The 15,795-nt window shown below is 35.4% G+C and overlaps 1 protein-coding gene across 1 annotated transcript in view; it reads left to right on the top strand.

The window, feature by feature from the left end:
- The first annotated feature begins 957 nt into the window (after nucleotides 1–957).
- The window catches only part of LOC110447875 (calmodulin-A-like), a 15,954-nt gene continuing 1,116 nt past the window's right edge, over nucleotides 958–15,795 (top strand). The window contains exons 1-4 of the mRNA XM_021493844.1: nucleotides 958–1,193; nucleotides 8,763–8,793; nucleotides 10,005–10,148; nucleotides 14,183–14,425. Of these exons, the coding sequence (XP_021349519.1) occupies nucleotides 1,167–1,193; nucleotides 8,763–8,793; nucleotides 10,005–10,148; nucleotides 14,183–14,425 (445 nt within the window). The 5' untranslated portion in view covers nucleotides 958–1,166. The remainder of the gene's footprint in view (nucleotides 1,194–8,762; nucleotides 8,794–10,004; nucleotides 10,149–14,182; nucleotides 14,426–15,795) is intronic.

The raw sequence follows: 15,795 nt of genomic DNA, 5'->3' as shown, positions 1-15,795 counted from the left end.
AATACAGTGAACACCGCAAAACCGACCTTGCCCTCCACGAGGGAGTTATTTTTGGAGGTTAATTCGAACTTTTCTCTTTGCTAATTTTGTGAAGAATCCAGGCGTGAATGTATGTGTTGATTGTATAGGAACCTGACAACAGGCGGTAGATTCTATAACATCCTCGTTATTTGACATGTCGACAGAAACTGAGGAACCGTGGATGCGAGACGCGTGAAACTGATAACGTTTAAAGTGAGTGATCTTGCGACGGAGCACAGGTTCGTTACAAATGTCTGAAATGTTTATGTGTGCTGTGACTCATATCATTAGGTCTGTAACATATGTGTCAGTAGGTCTATAGAATATGCGTATTTCAGACATTTGTAACGAACCCCTGTTGATCAGTGCCGTGTAACAGACGATATTTCTGATAAATTCCATGAGCGTTAAAATTGTTTCCATTGCCGGCATTGGTGATTTCAACCGATGTGCATTTTGTACGATATTGCAGACCTTGGTCTTGTTTTCGTTGTAATAAAAGTGTTTTTTATTTTATTTTTTATTTTGCACATAAATTTACAATGACATTGTCAAATCTCACAATGCCCAGCGATATTTCAGCAGCCGTCATGTTTATTTATATTAGATATTGTAGTTCCGGTCGTGTTGTATTAATACGCTTAGAATTGTGTCTCGTGATGCATGGTAATTAAAGTCCCATCAACGACACAGCTTTCAAAGAGGCTATATAGTGACAATGCCATGCAAATGTAAATATAAAAGCGTATTAGCTGCAGCTCGTATTTTACGCTTATTGAGTGCACACAATTACTCATGTGTTGTTGTGAAATGGTATATACGCATATACATGTTGAATTTAATTTAACAAAGATAAGTCTCAGCCAAGGTTTTTTTCCTTTCTTCTCGCTGTGCATAAATAAATATACCTATATATATAAATAGTAAAACGTATTTGCTTACCAAAAGTGACTTCTCTGTATTCGGTAGCAGGTACGTGTATAAGTGAGTATATTTAAAGGTAATGACAGGAAACAACACACAATAATATAAGCCACCGTCATTATCCATTGAATCAACCGTGTTGACAAATCTATGTGGGTATATCGGGAATCTGGAGCGCCTTGCTAGTCGAAACCCGTCCTCGGATAATAATTGGCATCGCCATGGACGCCAAAGCGATGAGAGAACTGGTAAGTGTGGACTTATCTTTTATCATTAATCACATGGCTGCACTTAGTATGTTTATTTCATCTAACGATATACAGTTTGTGGTGACGGTACCATTTTAAGCTGTCATCATGTTAAAAGCTGACAAATAAACTGAGAAAAGCTGTTGAAATGCATAATTATATAATGCTTTTTCTCCTTATAGAAAATACCATACATAGGTTTAAATATGTTTATTGGTAAAAAATAGTGTTTTCGAGCCTATGAAGTGCTGATAAAGTCCCAGGTTTTATCAAGTCGAATCTGAAATAGATCTAGCATTTACCTACGAAACCTCTAACGAGTCATGTTGCGTGGTTTATTCATTTCTGTTCAGCGCCGAATATATTTATCTAACGCCCTTGTACAAAAGAGTATGCACCCGATGTATTGTGAACATTACAAAATCAAAACGACGGCATCGTATTTCACCCATTAAAAGTCAAACCGTGTATCGCGATCGCATACGTAGGCATATGACCCTTTTTTCCTACGATAGACTGTTTTCTCTGTGTAATTCTTTAAAACTTCAATTCTATTTTTAATGATCTGAGCTATTGGATTTAACATAAGTAGATCGCGTTGTGCTCATCTATCCGTGACAGCGTAGTGTTTTCTCTGCTCGGTATTTGTGTTGTCGCATTGACAGTTAAATCGGATTGGCGTACCAAACACATTGTACTTTTTCACATGGATTACGGTCAATCGCTATGGACTGCCCTATGTATTCACACATTTTAAAGGTCTCATGAACTGTGTACTTTGATGTCAGTTTTTTCTTGATACTATACTTGAACGAAATCAAACCAAAAGTGTTAAAACTGAGACCTGCTTGAACTGCATTGGTTTGACTACTTCGGGTCGCTTTTGATGAAAGTCTTAAATCAAATATTGGATTTGACTTAAACTGTAATTACTGTATGAGGTACATATAAAGTGGCCTTTATTAGAGACACCAAACGTTATATAGAGGTTAATAAAATGTCAGAGCCTAGTTTCGTCAAGCATGGGCAGCTTTAATAGGCACATTAAAGTAAACTTCATATCAAAACTATTTTCCTTATTTTTCAATTAATTAACAAATTCAGGCGATATTTAATACACTGTAAACACAGTTAAGAACATGCATGTGTGCTTATGTTGTCTTGTGGTGGTGTACTTAACTGTGTGTAGCATTCTCTAAACGAACGCTATTTAAATAAAAAATACTTCATTTTTCATAAAGTTGACGCCGGCAAACGTTAACATACTTACGATCACTATATGCATACACTAATATACACATAAAATATTGATAACTCGTGGGCGAAACCATAAACTTCCAAACGTAAAAGTAAACAAATTGTGTTTCAGTCCCAATTTTACAAAACATGCGGTTTATTAGAAAGGTTAGACAATGGCTACCGTCCGCTGTTATAATTATAAATGTTTAACGGAGAGAGACAACAAAGACTTTCTGTGTTTACTTTTTACTGTTTGTCTGTTTGCATGTTTAGGATTTCAAGTTTCAAGTATGTTTCACTTTTAATTCCACAAATACGATACAGCACAATGTTTTTTATGTTTGAGGAGAATGCTGTAAATATACACTTCGTCTTTAGTTATTTGTTTCCTAGCTAGCTTGTGTACTTTCTAGCTAGCTGGGTTGATTGCTAATTACTTGATTATAGGTTTAATAGAAAAATATTTTTCAATTCATTCTATGAAGAGGACAATGTTGTAACGTTACTTCCCGCTTAAATACTTTGTGTTCCAAGTCTTAACTGAGGAAAACGAAAGAGTAAAAAAAAAATGATAATTCACAGTGTTCAAACCTTTCGCTCGGATATCAGTCTGAAATTTATAACAGTGCGTAGTTATGACGTCGGGAAAATACACTGTAGTTACCATACCTCTAATGAAAATGCTTTTCATAAAAAGTAATATGCTCTAATTCAACATTTCAAACGAACATAAGTTATTTATCAAATAAATCTCAACACATTGTGTTCAGAATACCGCTTACTGCAGCTGGCGCTATATATTGGGCACTCATTTTACACCTGTACAACTCACCTGTATATCAGGTACAGCACGTGCGCCTCGCGCCACGTCACATAATACACTCTGTGCCCTTCAAAAATGCCACACATGACCCTCACTATACCACAGTGGAGATCGTAACATTGATAAATTCAGTTGTTGACCGTTCAGAACGGATGGAAAGACAACGGATTTGCATTTGCTTAAGTTCACGCATTCGAAACACAGTGTTTGCAAGATAACGGCAACTACTTGCATTGTGATCAGACCGACAAAGGGATAATCTATTGTCACTTTGAAGTGACATTAAACGGATCTTCAGTTCATTTCTATTATTTCAAATGAAGGCGTAATACTCTTTGAGAGAGAAAAGTTTTCCGCGGAGATATCAGCTTTATTATAATATTAATTTACACCGGATATATATAGCACTGTATAATTTCAGAAATCGCTCTAATCTCAAGCACTTTGCAGTATTCAAATTAAAACAATTGTCGCACATTTACAAATAGGTGTATATATTTCCTTTTCTTTTGTACGGTCCCTTGATAAACTTACCAACACACAAAAAACATGTCATTACAAAGTAGATATTCCCCTCGGCTTGCGGCCTTGGGAAATATCACCTTTCTCAGGTTGACAAAGCCCCGTATTAACCTGAAAAAGTCAATAATTGTATAATGTTCACTTGAATTGAATATTATGTTTTTATTTTATTTTAACTCTAGTCATTCCAGAGAGAAATTATTACTTGTTTTGAAAGCTCTGATGCTAAATAAATTGTTTTGTTTTGATATGCTTTTTGTTATACATGAACAAAGTATTTAATAATGAAAACCAATTAGTGGAATGTATGTGCAGTACTGTGCCAAAAGTGGAGATTATTGTTTTTTCTTCAGTTAAATTTCATACTATCTTAATATTCTTGTTGATGTTTTTGAACTGCTGTATTGGTAAAAAGACAACAATGACATTCACTTTTGAAACAGAATTGTTTATATTTCATAACAGATTATTTAGTTGTGTTGCTATACAAGTAGTATTTTTTAGTAAAGTCACATGTGTTACAGTGTACAACATCATAAAGAAACAGCCATCCGAGATAAAACGTAAACAAAAATATATATCGCTCGCCTGCTTCTGTGTACAATGAAAACAAGTTTTGTAAAATATTTAAAAATTTCGCTCGGCTGCGTTTTGTCGACAAATGAAAAATGTATTTAAAAAACAAACAAAAAATCGCTCGCTCGCTCCTGTTTTAAAATTTGGGTTGCCAAAGAACTAAAATTCAAATTGGTTTGGCCTAACGAGCATCTGTAGCACGAACATGTGTTTATCATAGCACATCTAGCATTAATATTTAACGAAATATAAAACGGTAACATGAACTGGTGGGTTGTAATTTAACTACTCTGCTCATTCATGTAACAGATGATATGCTACTCCACTCCTACGTAACATCTGTCCCTTCGATGTACAATTTAGGAACGCAGCGCATTATCTACAATATATGGTGACACACTCCCTGTAACTTCTCACGACCAGTGTCATTGAAGTGCTTTGTAGCACCGGTGTGAAGTGTTCGCGCTTTGAGACAGGGGTTAGATATATTAGTCGTGCTGTGGCGTTCCGGGTTCTCTACGGTCCACAGGTTGCCGCGGCGAAGATGAAATATACATATACGTCCAGGCAATAAGTTACCAGTGACTGCAGACATACATGCACTTGCAATGCTTTTACTTGTTTAGGGATGAAATACTGTAGAATCATCTATTTTCGTGGGGTTAAAATTTCGCGGTTTTCATATACTAGCCTGTTTAAAGGACATTATATTTCACTGATTTCTGATATTCCCCTATCTATATCATACCAAATTTATGTTTTTGGCGGGAATTTGATTTCGTGGTATTTGGGTTATCCACGAAAGAAATGAAATTTAATGTCCCAAGAAAAAAATATGATTTTACAGTAGCCAAATAGGACAGGGACGAGCGCAGAACATCGCCAGTAACTTGGCATACTCAAGAGACAAACTACAGCAGATAAATGATAAGAACTGCCCTGTACTTAGCATCCAAGGCTGCAGAGAGATATTGTGTATATTGTGTATATGTGAAAGTATTGTCTCGTTAGTATGTTCAATGCTGTAGGCTAGGTTCGCTTTCGTTTATCCGGTTAAACTAATTTAACTGGCCTTACAATGAACATGAAAGTAAATTACAGTCATACATCAGAATTACGGTCACAACTAGAAATTTGATACGTGCATATCGATAAGTTCAAACTAAAGTGCTACCAGTCGCTGGTTTGCAGTATTTTTACATAAAGCAACGTCGATTCATACATATATCTGAGGAAATGTTATAAAATTTAATACACGACTAAAAAAAGAAATGCATAGCTTTCCTCTTTTATCGTTATAAATTGTCACAAAAATCCGAAACTGTGCATTTCTAGCTCTGCCTACTAGCTATAGGTCGACACACTTCCGGTTTAAGTTCGTTCGTTCATCAATGCATTGTTCTGTGCCAGCTGTACTTTTTCCATCAGGATAAGTAAAATCAAATAAGATTCACGAAGACTACTTACATTAGGATGCATCTCTAGGATCACGGAAACAATATTTTTTTAAATATCATAAAGAAGCGTTTTACTGGTCCAATATTTTTCAATAGTGGTTTAACACTAGCTTCCTTGTAAAACAATAGAACCTTTGACTCAGCCAGAGACTTGTTAGTGACTCAGCCAGTGACTTGTTAGTGACTCAGCCAGTGACTTGTTCGTGACTGAGACAGTGACTTGTTCCTGACTCGGCCAGTGACTTGTTCGTGACTCGGCCAGTGACTTGTTCGTGACTCGGCAAGTGACTTGTTCGTGACCGAGGTCAGGAATGTAAGCAGTGTTTCAAGACATTGCTTCAGTCAACACGAAGGAAGCGAATCCAGATAACATCGCTTGGATTGAGAGTTAGCAATAATCTTTTCGTGTTTTGACTTACATTTCGTAGGTTGTGGATAGTAACTGTGTCAACGGTTTACCTTCGAATTTTACGTCATACGTAATGCCAAGGGCATAATTCTTGGCCACAGAGATCGCATCATCAATATTTGTTATGATTTTTTGGTGATTTTTTTCCGAAAAGTAACTGCTGTTTTAACAGCTCAGTAGAATCATTGCACCTCTCCAGCCAATAAGATTTTTTCTCTTGGTGGGCCTGAACAGTTACTTATTGTTCTTACTGTATTTTGCTATATTACTAGAATAGGGATTCTTCTTTGGCTGTATAAACAGCGAACTAAAATTGATCCTAGTGAATCCGATTGTAGATTTCTAAAAACCGTATAGCCGGATATTTCCGCGTTTTCGCGGGTCAATAACGTGATAGCGAAAAAATAAAATCCGCAAAATATTATGACAAGAGTAAGATGAGCCGCTATAATAAACTTCATGACCGGGACTTAGTCATGAAACAACGACCATACGGTTGTAACGATTCATTAACAATAAGAGCAATACAAGATGTTTGAAAATAGATTGCAGATTTGCTTAACAGAATACTCTTACTTATTGTTGCTCAGTATGTTGCAATTGAGCGAATTCATTTGACTAATTTGGCACTTCATATTCTGAGTGCCTCTGTGATTCAACACTGCAAAATTATTTTTTTCTTATGTCATTTTCGCGAAATTATAACCCGTGAAAATATGATTTTTTTATTTTGGGTCAAAAACGCGAAAAGTTCAGCCCGCGTAAATAACATGTTATACAGTAAATTTAACGACATTTTTCTCTGCATTTTGAAACATTTTTGTCTACCAGGTTGTAATCGGCCTCATGATCCTCTGCATGTAGTTGGCTTGTTGCCAGAGAAAGTGTTGCACTACCTAGTCTCAACAATGAAAACATTGTTCATGTCAAACATATTCTAAAATACTGAAATTCGGCTTGAACTTCTAAATCAAAATAATGAAATAGTCATTTGAAAACAAGAAACACTCAATTTTTTTATCAAATATATTTTAATAAAATCCTGTTTTGAAGAATGAAGTTTGCGTTACGTGATCAAACCAAACGTTGAGCATACGAACCAAAGATAAATTAATCGTACAGATACATATATCTAGCATTTAATAAATACAATGATTAAATTGAAGATTAAGGTTACTGACGTAAGCTGTTCTCATTATGTTGTTTACATATAATGTCATTTTGATGTCAGATTTAAAAATCTGTTTACACTTGTAATGTAATACAAATTCAAAGTTAACATAACACGTGATTTCAACATAAATCACACCAGCGCTTTGTATCCGGTATCACACGCCTAGATGGAAATAATCCTTTAGATAAATGTGCAGATATTTGCAGTCGTTACGTAATTTAAAATGGCAATTAAAATTTATCTTTGAAAAAGTATGTGTGCACCTAAGACATTTGTTAGTGACTGATATTTTAGTGTAGAGAGGGATACTTTGAATGATCTTGTTTTCCAGAGTTTTCTAGACTAACGCGTCCTGGGTTGAAAGCTTTACTCCCGGCATTGTTCGACACAATTTACTTTGCGCCTTTTTGACTTTTAAACCATCACACTATGTGTTGCAAATCACGAAACAGCGTGTTGTGTTAACAAAGGTAACATGTAGGGGCCACAATGCATTCTGGGAGAGTTTAGCTTTTACTCAAATGGAGCATTGTTTCGTGAAAGTAATTTTGCTGGTTTTAGACAAAAACAAAACAGTAATTACATGTATCACATAATGTATATAATTCGGTGACTAATGAGTATTTTCAGAGAATATAAATACTGTGGCAAGCAAACGTATCTGTCCATGAAAGTGCAAATCGACAGGATATTCAAAAATACCATCCCATCCCTAATTGAAAAAATGTAGATATACGGAAACGATAATAATCGCTTTTAAAAACTCTAGGCGGCTGATAGAGCCATTAGTGTTCACATCTCGTTGGGACATTCACTCTCGACAATCTATCATTATCCTCGGGTAACTGGACGAACTCACAGTCTGTAGGTTTCTTTTATAAGCAGCCCTGTTTTATAACTTGAGTAAGCTATGTGCAGTGAATAAAAGTTAAAAACATGCGTAAAATTATATATATTAAACGAAAAGATTGCAAATCGCATAAAAACTGTGGAAGTCCCTCGGCTGTAATTTAAATCAATTTTTCCACCAAAATCCATTTTCAATAAATTAATTTCTAGATAATATTGGTTCTTCTTAACCAATCAGTTGTCCACAAGATTTAAGTGCGGACCCTGCACTAGGCTTCCTAGAGTTATCTCCCTGGGTTCGTCTGGTTTACAACTACACTTTACATACATTGTAGGTGTGTTTCTTTTTTAAAGTAAATTACTGTTTCCCATTCCTTTTTCTTTTTACTACATGTAGTTATTTACTCAACAAATAATTTAAAAAAAAGGCTGTACGAGTAAATATGACTCTATAGATTTTCAATTAACAGAATTTATCTATTTCATTTATTTATTTCATTAATTTATGTTTTTCTTTCAGACTGAAAAGCTATCAGATGAACAGATAACAGGTATGTTTATTGTTTTATACAGTAAAGCATGGTCCTCCTTGTCGTTGTTTTATTTTAAATCAGGCAGAGAGCTTTTCTTTTTATGATGCAGATATTTCCAACGTGCATTTTTTTCCTTCATGATTTGCAATATTTACAAGTATAAACAAGTGTTCACACTCTCAATAGCACTTTATACAATAAAACCTCTATATAATGCCCTATGTTTCATTTGTCACCTCGTTGACCGCCAATATATTTTAATGTCCATTTTTCTTGCTTTCTTACGAATTCCTACGCCAAACCACTTTATAACGTACGAGACGACGTCATGAATTGGCTTTAACATCTGTATTTATTCGTTACGTCATCTCGTACTAGTCTTATCTATCTATACTAACGCTCAAGACTGGTCTCTCATTTGATGAAGGTGTAACTTAATACACATTGCACTTCACGAATTAAGGTAGATAGTCACATCATTCGGTGTTGTACATATGTATCTCCATCGAAAAAGAGCTCAAGTGAAATTCGGTTTTTTTCTGACTTGGAGTCGCTTGCATATTCACTCTACCAAAGAGTACGAGAATTTTTTTTTAATTTCGCTTTTCACCAAAAACTTCCCTGCGAAGCGGATTCGCTCATCGGCCCTCTTGATTATACAGCAGGTATCTTTTCTATTGCACTACTGGTCATGGTATTTGCAATGTTAATATTTTTCTGAAATATTATTGAGAATAAATTAAAAAAACTCCCTTAATAGGCCGTCAACTTATAATTGTGTTTGTACGAATATGAAGGAAAGTAACAGTAAATGAACAGAGAATTATTTGTTCCTGTCCTATCTACAGTAGAAAAGTGATAGGACTCTCTACCTCAGATATTATACTTTGGTAGTCTGATATGTACATGAACTTTTCTTCTACATATCAAAATACATTAATCTGGTAAAATGGTGAAATTACTCATATACTACTCGGACGTCAGTTCTATATTATTGATAAAGTTATTGATTGTGCACAAATGCCTACGTTTTCAATTATTAAATCACATTAATGTCTTTGCAGCAGACGCATGGGGCTTTTGAATCCGGGTAAACTTGGCTACGATCAACCGGAAAACTGATTTATTTTTAAATTTCAGTTTTATTATTCGTTACTAGTAAGTCGGGACCATTCATTAAAACGTTTCTAGAACAACGTTATATATATCACGGACTGTTTTGCTTACAGAATTCAAGGAGGCTTTCAGCTTGTTCGACAAAGATGGCGATGGTACCATAACAACGGAAGAACTGGGGACAGTGATGAGGTCCTTGGGACAGTCCCCAAACGAACAAACTATCCAAGACATGGTTAATGAGGCGGACATAGATGGTACGTACATTTATATAGGAGAAACAAGACATTCAACTAGTGGCGAATCAGTATTGGCTTTATCTGGAGCTGATCTTTAATGTACATGATATGTATTTACCATCGCTTGATACAGATCGGAAAGAGTGCAGATCACAAGTATTTTTTTAACATATTTATATTTCTTATCTCGACTAAAATATTTAAATGTTATTCGGCTGCACCACTATTACTACAATATAATTAACAAGAGGCCCAACGGGCCTGAATCGCTCACCTGGTATTAATCTCACACTTGTTATCTTAAAAGTGGACTAATATACAGCTACAGGCAAAATATCTGTGTTCGATTCATTAGAATCTATTACATGAATTACACATATGACGCCTGTGACCTTGAAAGTCGAACGAGGACATTAAGTTGAACAGTGTTTATAGCTTTCCGACTTATCAAGCTTCTGGCCAAATATCATTACCTTGGACCTTTTGAATATTCAGAACAAGTCATCTAAAAATTTAAAAATATTTGATCTCTGTGACCTTGAATATGAGCGAAGGTCATTCATTTCAACAAATTTGGTAGCCCTTCATTCCATCATCTAACTGGCAAAATATCATAACCCTAGGCCTTTTGGTAATTCAGAAGAAGTCGTTTAAAGGTTTTAAACACATTTGACCCCTGTCACTTTGAAAATGGGTGAAGGTCATTTTTTTTAACAAACTTGGTAGTCCTTCATCCCAGCATGTAACTGGCCAAATATCATCATCCAAGGCCTTTTGGTTATTGAGAAGAATTTGTTTTAAGGTTTTAAACATATTTGACCCCTGTGCCTTGAAAATAGATTAAGGTCATTCATTTGAACAAACTTGGTAGCCCTTCATCCAAGCATGTTATTAGCCAAATATCATTATCCTTTGCCTCTTGGGTATTCAGAAGAAGTTGTTTTAAAGGTGTTATACACATTTGACCCCTGTAACCTTGAAAATAGATGACGGTTATTTGTTTGAACAAACTTGGTAGCACTTCATCCCAGCATCTTACAGGCCAAATATCATCATCCAAAGCCGTTTGGTTATTGGGAAGAAGTTGTTTTAAAGGTTTTAAACATATTTGACCCTTGTGCCTTGAAAATAGATTAAGGTCATTCATTTGAACAAACTTGGGATCCCTTTATCTATGCATACTACAAGCCCAATATCAGTACCCTGGGCCTTTTGGTTACTGAGAAGAAGGCGTCTAAAGATTTTAAGACATATGACCGCTGGGACGTTGAAAGTGGGTCAAGTCCATTCATTTGAACAAACTTAGTATCCCTTCATCCATGCATGCTACAGGCCCATTATCAGTACAGTGGGACTTTGGGTTACTGAGAAGAAGCCGTTTAAAGATTTTAAGACATATGACCCCTGTGACCTTGAAAGTGGGTCAAGTTCATTCATTTGAACAAACTTAGTATCCCTTCATCCATGCATGCTACAGGCCCAATATCAGTACACTGGGACTTTTGGTTACTGAGAAGAAGCCGTTTAAAGATTTTAACACATTTGACCTCTGTGACCTTGAAAGTGTGTCAAGATTATTCATTTGAACAAACTTGGTAGGCCTTCATCCCAGTTTGCTTCTGGGCAAATTATCATCACCCTGGGCCTTTTAGTTATTGAGAAGAAGTTGTTTAAAGTAAAATATTGACGACGGACGCGGGACGGACGGACGACAGACGCCCGCCCCGGCATAAGCTCACTTCCCTTTCGGGCAGGTGAACTCATAAATAATTTAAAAAAAACATACTGTGTTTGTAGGAGAATCGCGAAACGAAATATTCGCCAAAAAAAAATTAAAAAAATACAATTTAACCAAAATCTCTTCCTTATACCTTCGTATAGTATGTGCTTTTGATATAACGGGACCCGAAAATTTGTTTCAGTAAACACATATGTCAGAGATATGGTACATGTATAGGCGTTTTGGGGTGTAGATCAACACCATATACCATCATTGGGGATGACGTTTTTTGCCGAAAGCTGATCTAAAAACCTAAAATGTCTAATATCACTCTGAATGCATAGGCAATAAAAAGAGAGAAAAAAAGAACAATGCAGTAAACTAGACAAAATATTGAACCGATTGATTTAATGTCTTTTTGGTGAGAGCCCTTAAAGATCATTCTCAAATTTTCATGATCTGACATGAGCATTTTGTCACGGTAGAAATTACTATGACCTCGAGGTCAAATGAATGGTTAGTCTTGTTCAACCAGACGCTTGATCACTTGTTCGGCGTAGCTTGCGCAGACAACAATAGTCTTGTTGAACGAGAATAATGAATGGTTTGCGAACGTGAATGAAGGTAGCGCAAGGAACCCTGGGAGAGCTTGATCATTCGAAACCGTTCCCTCCAAACATTTTAGAGACATTTTCTCTCACATTAATCGGAAGTAAGAAGACGTAAAACAGTTTATACATTTTGGGGTTTTTTGCGGTGATAAAAATAACTGCATTTCCTATGTATATTTTTTACCAACATTCAGAGTGTAACGACCGTTATATAAGAAAAAATATATATTCAGCTTGTTTGCAGAAGACATGCAAGAAACTGTAGAGAAAGTTGTTTAGTTTGAATGGGATTTGGTGACAGAAGAGCTATCGCAACTCAGCTCGTGACGACAATTCTTAAGATCATCAAACATGAATTAATTTGCTATCTCAATTAAAATGTCGTACACTTTTACATAATTATTAGTTCCTAACGATGCATTGGTTCTCATAGTCTGGATGAAATTCGTATAGAAAGGGAGACTACTTCGACACTCTTCAATTCCTATCAGATACGTGTACATTATTGCACAGTTTGCAATTTAAATCGAATCAGTATTTGATTAGCCCAAAAATAAAGTATAAAACTTTGGTATGTGTGTTAATTTCAATATATAAAGCTGTATGTAATTGACTTTTTCTTTCCTTTCTTAAGACGTAGATATATATGTGTGCTTAATGTTACTTAAACTGTATTGAATAGTATTTTCAAATTTAGTTTGATGTGGCCATGTGACACGACAGGAACAATAGAAGAAGAGAAATCCAGTTACATTTATTAGCATGTTTTGATTTAGATAGCCCGAGTTTCCTCCGGCCCTGACACCAGACTTGGACAGTTTGGCAGATAAGCCTAGTTATCTGGTGTCAAAATGTCTAAGTTTGGTGTCAGGGCCAGAGGAAACTAAGGAAACGCTGACTAAGTGAACTAGATTTACAGATTCACTGAAGATTAAATGCCATGTTATTACCTTTTGTAGGGATAGAGATCTAGATCAGCTATACACTTTATAAATAAAAAGTACCGCCGTGTTCATAATATGTCTAGCTCTTTATAAGCAATACTAAATGTTACGGAAAACACGTTATATCAAATTAATTTGTGGTTTCACAAAGCCATAAACGCAATGGTTTGGATACCGGTTCGTATCTGCACGTCTGGCAAAGAGATACATAGTGCATGCATGTCACTCATATTTAGGTAGTCATTTCGTAGCATTCATTTGGAGCACTGGATTGACTTGTCGTAACATTGGTGAACTAATGAAGATGGCGGCATTAGTGCCTTATTACAGATAGAGACAATTTCGTAGAAAGCAAAGAAAAACACATCTAAATAAACACATTTTATTATATTATTTGTTTTTTATTATTATCACATTCAATCCCAATAAGGTTCGTTTCGTTCGATGATCAGAGTCCAGTTAGAAATAACTAACAACTCAGATGTTTATAGTTAATCAATAAAAAACACAAATTGATAAATATCAATTTTTTACTTAATACCCAAACAATGTACGTATTAAACGTGTCGCAACGTTTCAAGACAGACTTGTCCATTTGCCAAGCTATCCTTAGCTTGAAAAAGGGATCAGTCGGTCATGAATTATTGCGACACGTTTAATTTTAAAAAAATGAACGTACACTGTTTGTGTGTATCAAGTAAAACTGTGGGTATAAAGTTAAACTTTGATATTACATAATTCATTTACTGATGCAACTTAACGAACTTTGTATTCCAGGTAACGGAATTATAGATTTTAATGAATTCCTTGTGATGATGGCTAAAAAGATAAAGGACACGGATTCTACAGAAGATATAAAAGAAGCTTTCAAAGTATTCGACAAGGACGGAAACGGACAAATCAGTTCTGAAGAATTACGTCGCGTGATGACAAATCTCGGCGAGAAATTGTCAGATGAGGAGGTGGACGAGATGATACAAGAAGCTGACATAGACGGGGACGGACAAATTAACTACGAAGGTATTTTATCTACATATATATACAATCATATACCTAATCCTCGTTAGACTGAACTTTTTGGTTTCGTTTCACAGTTGAAATTCCATATACTCCGGATCCTCGTTAGACTGGATTACTGTATTTGGTTTCTATTTACAGTGAAAATTCCACAGTCCGGAAATGTTGAATACTGTTTAGAAACTGTATACAGTTAATTTAATCCGGTACAAAATGGAAACGACTTACTCAAACAATTTTATTTGAGTATCAGAACGTTGTTATATGTAGTCTTAGCGTTTAGAATGATTTCTGTATACAGTGAAACCTCGTTATTCCGGACACATTGTTTTCAGTGCATGGGAGAAATCATTCAGTCTCTGTGTACAGGAAAACCGCTTTAGTTTAGTCATTTTAATTTCTGTATGTAGGATAAGCTTGTTAGTTCGAATGTTTCGGTTTTATGTATACATGAGAACTCCGTTAGTCCGGATGCTTCTGTTTCTGTATATAACGGATTTCTATTAGTCAGCCATTTATTTTTCCGTGCATTTTACTCTGTATTATAGCTAAATTCCGTTGATTTGGGACATATTTGTATAAACACATATAGGACTAACCTCGTTCGTTAGGAAATTAGGTTTCTATAGACAAACGTGACTTTTATTAGATCAGATCCCATAATCCCCATAGTGTAAATCCATGAATCATTACAATCTATTCCTCAAACGATCAAAAACACTTTTTAGTTGTATATATTTATGAGATAAAGAATCGTATGATTTCTGTACAGAATCGGGTTTTTTCGAAGCTAGTAAGTAACAGTGAAATATTAAAGACCTTTGGATTTGGAGAAAATCAGACATCGATTTCAAACTCATTGTTAAGGTTTTGTGAAATCGGATATCTTACCCTACAGTGTAAGAACACTTCCTACCCTTTCCAGTTCATTTGTTGTAACAAATGAGAACATTCAAGCTAGAAACGATGCTGTTGTCGGTTAAGTGGGAACTCTAAATATCGTGAATTTAGAAGTGTGTATGTGAAACTGTTCGTAACGGAAGGTGGTTTTGTCAAGATAAAGTAGAAATACTAAAAAGATGATAATCAATGTTGCCTTTGAAAAAAAATGGTCATAAAGGGCTTATGGTTGCTGTTATGGCGTTTTTCTTGTTTATTTTCTTTTTGAAAATATCTGTCTTCTGAAACATGTTATACCAAAGATAAAGCTTTGGTTCTTTCTTAGGGTTAAAGCAGCACATTTGCTTCCTATAAAAAAGATGATAACATGGAAAAGAGATGGTTGCAGGGACGTTTAATTTTTATATTGACACATAAATGCTATAATTATGGTGCTTTGTATGCCCCCGACATAAAGGGGGGGGGGGGGGGGA

This window comes from Mizuhopecten yessoensis, unplaced genomic scaffold (assembly GCF_002113885.1).
Source record: "Mizuhopecten yessoensis strain PY_sf001 unplaced genomic scaffold, ASM211388v2 scaffold401, whole genome shotgun sequence".
Taxonomy (NCBI): Eukaryota; Metazoa; Mollusca; class Bivalvia; order Pectinida; family Pectinidae; genus Mizuhopecten; species Mizuhopecten yessoensis.
This window is presented reverse-complemented; position numbering and strand designations above follow the sequence as displayed.